Source organism: Loa loa, assembly GCF_000183805.2.
Source record: "Loa loa unplaced genomic scaffold supercont3.196, whole genome shotgun sequence".
Classification (NCBI taxonomy): Eukaryota; Metazoa; Nematoda; class Chromadorea; order Rhabditida; family Onchocercidae; genus Loa; species Loa loa.
The window spans coordinates 44,558-54,564 of NW_018108376.1; the positions used below are offsets into that span (position 1 = coordinate 44,558).

Consider the following 10,007-nt stretch of genomic DNA (forward strand, 5'->3'; position numbering starts at 1 on the left):
AAACAAGACTCTGATTGCAAAATGATATTGTGAATGTGTAGTGGGAAAAAAAAATAAGCCATAACGAGATGATCTATGATCTTGATTGAAGAATGGATCAGAAATGATGATCGTCAAATTTGGAATCAATAAAACAAATGATCGACGATCATTTGCGGATAAATGGAAAGGAATAAAATGAAAAAATAGATGAAATTACGAGACAAATATTTGTAAGCAACAAAACTTTCAAACTTCGCTCAAACCAATAGCTCCCATTCAGCAACCAAACATACACATAACTGATTAACGTAAGAAAATATACACGTAACTGATTGACGTAAGAAAATATACACGTAACTGATTGACGTAAGAAAATATACACGTAAATGACTGATGTAAGAAAACATATGTAATTGATTGACGTAAGAGTACCGAAACAATGGTAAATGAAATGATCTCAATCGATACGCACAAATGAAACACATATGATGGAACTTTTGATGGTAAAAAAAAAAGAGAAAAGATTCCAGATGACCTTTTCGTCCAATTTATGTTTTCATCATCTCAAATTATTTCCCTCATTATAATTTATAATCATTCATATACTACCAATCTACCTTCAATTCTTCATCCTATTCCGTAATCTTTCGCGACTCCTTCTCATTCTCTTTCTCTTCACTTCAACATCACTCAAATTATTGTCGCGCAAAAATCACTCAATGACAATGAAGTAGTAATTCCCAACCTTTTCTTGATCAGAGATCATTTCGACTTCTTATTAGGAACTATAAGATTCAAAAAGTAAAAATTCTATTAATTTAAGAGTAAATTTCAACTAAAATTTTCTAATGTATTAATTAAATTTAAAGTAACATTGTAATATTTAAAACATCGTCTAATCATTGCGCTTCCACTTTCGCGGACGATATTTTAATTATCGCGGATTACCGGTTGGGAACTACCTCAATAAAAAGTTTAAAAATAAAATAACTGTTTCTTCTGATTTCTCTCACCCCCTCTCTTTGTCTCTTTCTCTCCCCCTTATAATAAAGAATTGAAATTTGATGCAAATTACCATTGCAATTATTGACTAATGAAGAGGAAATCGAAAATGATAAGAATCTATCAATGCGAAAATGATCAAAGCAATTGAAATATAATCTTTCAATATATTTGAAATATAATCTTTTGGTAAAATGAAACCACTTTCAAAATGAATTTATATAAACTCCTTTAGGAAAGAAAATGAAGAGAGCAATACGAGAGAAATCACTTGATAATAAGACCAAAGAATTTCTTTGATCTTTTCAAATAACAAATAATTCAAGGATTCGAATTACCTGTATTATCGATTATCATCATATAATTATCAGTACCAGTCGTTATATTATGAAATACTATTATCAATTTTACAATTAAACTAACAATCAATTCAGGTTTAAGCCAAAAGTAAAATTGTGATAATAAGTCCTAAAAGTTTTGAAATTATAAATTAATTCACGGAAGTATAAAAATTCGAAATAATCAAATGAATGATGTTCAACATTTGTTCCAAAATTTTTCCATCATATATATATATACCATATTATAAAACATCTGTTTCACCAAAAATAAATAAATCGAACAAGTAATGTACCATTACATGTGCATATTACCTATAAGATATGTAAAAACTACATTTACTTCAATAAATGAAATGAAAATATATATCAAATGATATATCAATACCAAAACTGATATATCAATATCAAAACTATACATTGATAAAAAAAACAAACAAACGAATAAACGAACAACAAATGAGTGCATTAATGAACATATGATGACTAAGGACGGATATATATGGATGTAAGAAATTATTTAGCCACAAAATCATAAAGCGCTTTTTCAATGATATCAACGAAATCAAAAATCCTAACATCTACAACAGTTGAAAATCTCATCTTATTTCTTCAATTCTCTACGCTTCTTAATTCCTTATAATTTCCATTTCCTTTTCATGCCTAAAATAGCAATCATTCATATATTTACAACAAAATAATACAGTCTGTGCAAAACAATAATAATTTCAAGCATTTCATTATAAAAACCCGTAGAAATGGTGAATCACAGATACAGTGCACAATTTTTATAAAATATTAAAAGTTAAAATTTATGAAAAAATTCAAAAATTCCGCAAATCATATCCAATAAATGAACAGTACTCAAAAATTTCAATCGTTTTCAAACTGGATTTAAAATCAGAGTATCTCAATTTTTTTTTCTTTTTTCGTAAAGAGATCTTAATGCTCAGACTCATTATCATGATTGCCGAACAAAGAATTGCTCAGTACATTGGAATATATCACACATACTTTACAGTAATGAAATGCGCACCGATCAATGCATCATAATAAATCAAGAGATGAAGAATTCGTAAATTTTGGGACGGAAACCTGGAAATTAACCGTTTTTAAAAAATATAAAACTCTCAAAGTTTTTGCAATTTTTTTTTTTTTTTGGATAAAGAGAACTAGTAAGATTTCAAAACTTCACTCGAAATCAGCAATGAAAACACCATTTACATTTGATTTGTAATCAACCGATTTTTTTTCGCAACGAATAGGCAAGCAGCACAAAAAATGGCACCTGTGCAAATAAAGAATAAAAATAATGTTATTGAATCACTGTTATAAGTTTTTCGAAATCGAAAGTAAGACGATTAATTTTAACTGCTTGATCATTCGGCTCCACACGACCTAAGCACATTCTTATTTGACGCATGAGTTGGTTAATATCATCTGGTGGCACCAGAACAACTTCCATTTTTGATTCACGAATATATTTCATCATCCTAAAAATTTTTTTCGAGAAAACTGGATTATAGGAAAAGCTCTTCTAACTTGGAAATATGGAGTTGGTAGGTAAGCTGCAACATGGTAAAGGATACCCACTTGATACTCGTTCTCAACCTAAAAACTTAAATCTTTAAGATCACAGTTCCTGACCTATTATTTGCACGATGTTCTTCCTACCCATGTTCCATCTAGCCAATAAAGAAACTAGAATTTTAATCACTGTATGGCAGCAAGTAAAATGAAATGTTGCATATTCAAAATTATATTCGTTTTAGAAATTCATCTCACCGATCATTCATACATGACATCCTTAAACCACGCATCATAAGATCCTCTTTCTCGCTTGTATCGAACCATTTCCGGATACGTGCAATAGCAACGTCGAAAAGTTCGTAAGGCAAAAGTTCCATATTTTCCATCACCTTTAACACATCTTTTGCTTCGCTGTCAAGGCCTTTTTGGAATAATGTAATAACTTCCTGAAATCATTTGAAACTTTTGCTGCGACTTCTCAAAGAACAAAAAATATATCGAAGAAATTTTTCATTAAAGGAAAATGAATTTTGCAATTTCAATTTCGAAAAACTTACAAAATTGACATACTTTAAATCTATAAATTAATGACTGTGTTTCAAATCTCGTGGACTTTTTTTTTTGTTTAACACAATTGAAAACTTCAAGACGAATTACCTTGCTCTTGATTTCGTCAGCATTAAGCACCCAATCATTAGTTAAATCATAAATATGAAAACGTAGATCACGAGTGAATTCTGGTGAACCATTATGCGAGACACATTTCTTCAGGAAGTCCATTCTCTTTTCCCGGATATTCTCCGCAACGCTTTCCATCGGAATCAATGGGTGAGCATAAAATGATTCAAAAAATGCCCGTTCACCAACTGAATCGAACAAATATTTTGGTCCTGGAGGCCACTCTTCCAGAGCAACCTAAAAATTTCACAACTTAAATTTTTAATTTCATCGACTATGCAACCATCTTTTTCCTCACTGATTAGATCAAGATATTTCGATGAAATTCTATGAACACCTGATCTCTCGGCTTGTCACTGCGGGTAAGCTTCCACGGTTATATTATTGCTCAGTGTAAAACTTTATGTGCAAACCTACTTGCAATTCAATCACCATCGCAAGATCATGATGATAACAAACAAGCGGATAATTCACCGGTTTTTGAAGCCCAGCCATGAGACTTAACGGTTTTCTAAAAATGTCAGAAAACAGCAAAGTGTCTAAAAATAATGTCTGTATGTTTCAAATTATATAAATGTTCTTTTTGTTGGGATAATGGATTTAACCACTTACAACGTACTAAAAGATTCAGCTCACAAGTAAATTATCCCACAATAAATTTATTTAGTATGAATTTACGTCCCAAAAGTAATAAAGATGGGATATTACTCATGCCGAGTTATGCCAGTCCAGTCTATTTATTTAATGGATCAAACTCGCTTAACAAAAGAAACATTATTCAGTATCTATACTCTCAGATTATAAATCTCTATGATTTGGACAGTTGAAGTTCTAATATCGGCAAACCTAACATGCCAAAAAATGGGACGGTATCGTGGATCTTTCTTCCCCCTCTAGAAGTTGATACTCCTCTATTTGCCGAATATTAGTCTTTAGAAAAGAGATTTGTGATTTGTTCACTTGGAATCATGCATAATTATGTAAAACCAGAATAGCACACTTTGGTTTAGTTTGTTTACGCCGCTGAAATTCAAACACTGCTTCAGTAAAATCTTCGAATAAATTACAGCCAGTTGAAGCATTTAATGAATCCTCATTTTCATCCACTGTTTCTGCAAATCTTACAGAATTCCGTAACAATCGCAAAACTTTCGTACAGCAGGGAGAGAAATGCTCCTGAAACGCAAAATATTTCTTCAATGAACTTTTTATGGAAATCAATCACATGAAAAAAGATCGAATCAGTGGGATCAAAACCAAATTCTACAACAAAGTAGGAAAGAATTTAATATGTGTGAAAACATTTATGTCAGATCTTTCCATTATTTCAGCGTAAAGTATGTTATGTCACGTTCTGTTCATGGTACACTGTCAAATACAGTATACCATAAGCAGAACGTGACATAACATACTTTACGGTTGGTTGCAACACATATTACGTTTCCAACTAACTGTGAATTATTTATATGCACGTGTTACAAAACGCACAAGTTGCTTAGGTGTATGTGAAGTTCTGCTTGTTAAGCAAAATAGTTTTTACCAAAATCACTAACATATTAAAAATTTCCAGAAACAAACACTTGCCAGATCTATTCGGCAACCCTCCAGTTTTTTAAACTTCGACGACTTCCGATTTAAAAAATCATAAATATATCGGAAAGGCTGACGAAGAAACGTATCCCATAGCATAAAACAGATGCCATGTTGCAGTACACCTGCTTCACCCAAAAGCTCCACAAATTTTACCGCTTTCTGAAAAGGAAAAACAGATAAGAGAGGGAATAAAAATGTAAAAATATTGCATAATTTTGTCAGTAGAATTAATAAGCATATAAACAAAATGAAATTATTCCAGATGAAAATATTAAGTAAAAAAGTAGAGTAAAAGTACATAAAGACAATGATGAAGTAAAGAAAGATATGGTAGTAAAAGAAGGTAATTTATGTCAAGCTGAAAAACTGATTAAAACGAAATGGGCTAATTTGTAGTCTTTTCAAACAGCAGAAAAAAACCAGAAAAGAAAATATACAATAAAACTATGTATGGGATTCATACTTCTAACAATCTGTAAGCCTCATTCTTCTCTTTGTGACGTCTCCACGCACCAATACATTCCCAAGCACAATCACATACGACAAGTTCTGGTAAAAGACTTATTGGAAACAATTTTCGCAATTCAGCAATTGTAACTTCCCAACTTATTTCCGGATTTACTATCGTCGGATCATCGAAAATATCATAAAGATGTTCCGGATCCAAGCTAAAACCCGCTGACCATCTACCAATCTGAAAATTCAAAATTCATTTAGGATTTTGCAAAAATGCATGTGCATCTCGTAGTAACATTCGTAACCTAGCATCTGTTTCATACATGGATTCTTCTTTTTCCTCAGCTTGCTACCTGATTTTTTATATCGGTCATGAATGACCACGAAACAAGTGCTGCAAATTAAAGTTTTGGTTTCGAAAAATTTTCACGTATTTTTCCTAAAAGCTTCGAAAGATTAAAGGACCAAATACCTGTTCTCTATAATAAGCTGGACCGCCATTAATCAAGTCTGAAAGGCAAACTCGAAAGTGACCGGGTAATGCTTTAAGAACAATCATGCATTGCAGATGTCTTAAAAGCAAATCCCACCATTCTAGCGTTAACTCCACCTCATCCCAATCCTCATGAAGTGGTTCGTCATTCAATTCATTGCTGCTGCTCATCTGAAATATTACATCGTAGTATGTTTCTTTCACTTACCATTCCCTCTTTTAATACTTTTTCGACTCTAAAATTATTTTCTTTTCATTTTCCTTTTCTTTTACACTTAGGTGGTTGTCAGATACTTTTAAACATATTTCTATTTATAAAATAACGTACGGCATAAAAAACTAACTTTATTAGGTGATGAATGCTTCTGAGTAAATGCAACACCTCGTGCAACCAAACATAACGCTAGAGCTGCACCAAGTTCTTGGCTAAAAATATTATACCAAATCTTATCACTGGAAAACTAACTTCATACACCAATCGTTCATAAAAAGTCTCCATAAATATCATTGTCAAAAGGGAGACATTATTAAACTGCGGATAAACTATAAAAACCGTTAACGAGAAAATGTCAATTCAAAAAATTGAGAACCTGTTAAGAATATTTCGCTCCACTTTGGTTAACCAAGATTGTCCATCAGAATCAATTTCGGATAAATACTTACACAAAATTAGAACACGTGGCAAACGATGAATAAGATCATCACATGGACTCAGCCAATATGCACAAAACGCATCCGCAAAATCTTCCTAAAGAAACACCCATGTTAACATCTGATTAGTAGGAAAACTAAAAAATGCGTGAGTTGATCACAACTACGTTCCCTAACATCTTAAAACAGAATAATGAATGAATACATTGTGATATTACAAAATCGAAGCACACCTGATCATTATATTTATCAGTAATATAATGATGCGCTGTGGAAAACAGTTTAAGTACGCTATCATTCCGAAAGTATTCTAATTATAATAACTATCAATAACGAGTATGAAGAAAAGAATGAAGAATGATTCAAAGATATAAGTGCTTGCAGCAATGTGACATATTCAGATATAATGTAGAACATACTTCCGATAAGCCGAGTTGTGGTACTACATAGTTTACAAAGTGCTGGACCGTACAATGTCCCGTTAATACTCCATCAAAAAGGAGATTACCGAATGCAGCAGTTTTTTTGACCAACCTGAAATTGGTCTACCACTTTTCATTTCTAACAGATCTATTCAATTCTTCTCAAATGAAGTTAGTGGACAATGAAGAAATTACTTGTTTTTCAATCGTTTTCGATTTGGTGCTACCAGATTGGCTTGAGTCAAATCAAAATGAAATATGAATTCAGCAAATGTGAGGGTTTTATCTTTCGCAGAATTGTTTCCGGTGTGAAACCTGAATGACAAGAAAATTTAATGCAATCATTCATAGAATAGTATCCGAAATCTTTCATAGAATTCCTTTTTTCGTAGAATAATCTCCCCCAAAAGAGAAACATATAGAAACGTATCATTATGCAAACAAACTGCTAAGCAAAAAAAGTAGCATTCGACTCCTACATTTTTAGAAAACTGAAATCCTGAATCGCTTAAGCGGTCATGTGAGTTAATCACAGTGTAGAGAAGCATTGTAACTGACGAAAGAGTAAAGTCGTCGATCATAATTCTATAAAAATTCTAACAGTTATTTTCGTGTAAGCTACGGAATAGTTCTAACTTAGCCTAAACTTACTCGGAAATTCTCTGTAGGCATAAATTCAATATCCCTTTATTGATGGAGAGTTTTTCAGCAATATCAATCTTTTCGAATTCTTCATTCCCCGTGTCCGCCTGTTCAGTGTTCATTTTAAGCAAATATACATAAATATCAAGTAACCGTGAAACTGTAGCAACATAAATCACCAAATTACCACTATCTGACGACTTCTTCTGAAAATATAAATTGGATGTTAAATAAAGCTAACGATTTTAAGCTGTTATTATTAATGAATAGATTATTCATACGAACAAAAAGAAAAGTACAAAGGAAATTTCCGAACAGCTAATTTACCGAAATTTTTAGGCACATATACATAAGTGAGAGAAAACAAATCAGGAGTCTGGAGGGAAAGGTTTGAGTGGAGATTTTGATAAGATTTAAGGCTGTCAAATAAATAAAATCCTTTCTGCAAAAAAGAAACAGAAAAGAAAAAATGGAGGCCAGGTCGTACGAAAGAAAGATAAATGATGATTGGCGTGAAGCAACTCTATATCTAAAACAGAAACTAATGGACTACCAAAACTACAAACAGTGTAAAATCCAAACCACAGCATGAAAGCTTTCCACATGTTGTAGAACGGAAGTCATAATAGGACAAAGCCTGCAAGAGTCGATGTCACAGTCCCGCCACAGAATGTCCACACTTTCTCTCATTGCAGGAATGGTCTTTAGAGCTCGGAAAAATTGCAACCACGTTGAAAAGTCTTCTACAGTGCCATCTTTTATCATGCGATTAATCTGAAATTCATTTTCCATCATGCGTCGCAGGTTTATAACATTCGAATTTTCCAACTTTTCAGAGTTTCCTATGCTCCCGGTCATTTTTTCAAATATCATTAAATCTTATTGGTGTGTCCGAAATTTTTTCTAACTCGTTTCTAAATCCTCATCCATTAGAGTTATACCGAGTCTTAATTGGCAATTGTATGTGCCATCAAGACGGCTTTCAAAAGCCCTTGAATACAGAATATACCAAGTTAGTTTAATCATGGCTTTTCAGATAGAGATTTGTCCAATTCTTTAAACAACTTCCCAAGTGTCTTTCACACGAAGGAATGGGACTAAAATCAAAGAGAAAGGCAAGCTAAAATAGCTTCTTTTTTTTCAATTTATATAAAAAATATGAAAAAATAACGCGCATGAAAATAGATTTACAATATGAACTAACCTCTTTAACGATGCTTGAATCATGAATAGCAGATCCACTTTCGTCCGATAATGCACGATGGAAAGGAATCCACAGATGCTTAAAATATACGTTAAAAAACCCGAAGATAAAGTCACTCATCTACTATTGCATTTTAAATTTGCATCAAAATAACTTATGCGTCATAAATTTCGAGAATTCTTGATCTTTCTTACATGGATAGTTCCATTCGATGACAGAAAAAAAACAGATGGCAAATGTGATGCAGCCCGTTCATCGCAACCTAATAAATGATCACTGAGTCGCGGTATACCAATTAATCGACCATGTCGATCCACCGTTGACGCAAAAACTCGTCTTCCATTCTGAATTTTTTGAAAAAAGTGAGTGGAATTCCCATCAATGTTTCATTTTATCCGGAAATTCAGAAGAAAAGGAAAAGTCAATTTCCAGGTTAGTGTAAAGTAACAACGCGAATCTCATTTAACAAGAATTTCAAAATATCTCGATTTGAAATGAATTAGATTCATTAATTATGACTAATCGGTACACACTAAGATGCATAAAATATTAAGGAATGAGCTAAATAGGAGTATAAGGTAATTAAATCCGGTCTCTCACAGAAATATCATGAACCTGATCAGAAAAGTTATGTCACTTCTTATCAAGAGAAAAAAAACCTGCAAAAAATTTGCACAATGAACAATACCTGCATACTCCAAGCTTCAAGTAAACCACGTCTGGGTGCAAATATTATCAGGAATAAAGCAGTCGATGGTTGTACTTCAAGTTCATATCGACTTTTCTTTCGGTCTAGTGTGGATACACCTTCTAACCAGGCACAACGTGCATCGCGGTATCCCTTCCACATCCGCACCATATGACGAGTTCTAATCTATAAATCCTCCATTAATCCTTGCATTTCTGTATTCTATGCATTTCCACATACAAATTTCACTCTAAAAAATTTCACAGGTTAGTATGGAAATGATTCGACAAGATGCTTAAGAACCATTTTTCTAAATATATGCATGAAT

The 10,007-nt window shown here is 32.6% G+C and overlaps 1 protein-coding gene across 1 annotated transcript in view; it reads right to left on the reverse strand.

Annotated features, from left to right (window-relative positions):
- Positions 1-2,562: 2,562 nt before the first annotated feature.
- The window catches only part of LOAG_18108 (hypothetical protein), a 10,721-nt gene continuing 3,276 nt past the window's right edge, over positions 2,563-10,007 (reverse strand). The window contains exons 9-25 of the mRNA XM_020450776.1: positions 9,680-9,865; positions 9,186-9,335; positions 8,992-9,069; positions 8,370-8,561; positions 7,797-7,993; positions 7,341-7,460; positions 7,143-7,257; positions 6,663-6,820; positions 6,417-6,498; positions 6,052-6,243; positions 5,587-5,817; positions 5,115-5,282; positions 4,531-4,706; positions 3,948-4,041; positions 3,510-3,767; positions 3,108-3,298; positions 2,563-2,815 (exon numbers count right to left, since the gene is read on the reverse strand). Of these exons, the coding sequence (XP_020305512.1) occupies positions 2,638-2,815; positions 3,108-3,298; positions 3,510-3,767; positions 3,948-4,041; positions 4,531-4,706; positions 5,115-5,282; positions 5,587-5,817; positions 6,052-6,243; positions 6,417-6,498; positions 6,663-6,820; positions 7,143-7,257; positions 7,341-7,460; positions 7,797-7,993; positions 8,370-8,561; positions 8,992-9,069; positions 9,186-9,335; positions 9,680-9,865 (2,766 nt within the window). The 3' untranslated portion in view covers positions 2,563-2,637. The remainder of the gene's footprint in view (positions 2,816-3,107; positions 3,299-3,509; positions 3,768-3,947; positions 4,042-4,530; positions 4,707-5,114; positions 5,283-5,586; positions 5,818-6,051; positions 6,244-6,416; positions 6,499-6,662; positions 6,821-7,142; positions 7,258-7,340; positions 7,461-7,796; positions 7,994-8,369; positions 8,562-8,991; positions 9,070-9,185; positions 9,336-9,679; positions 9,866-10,007) is intronic.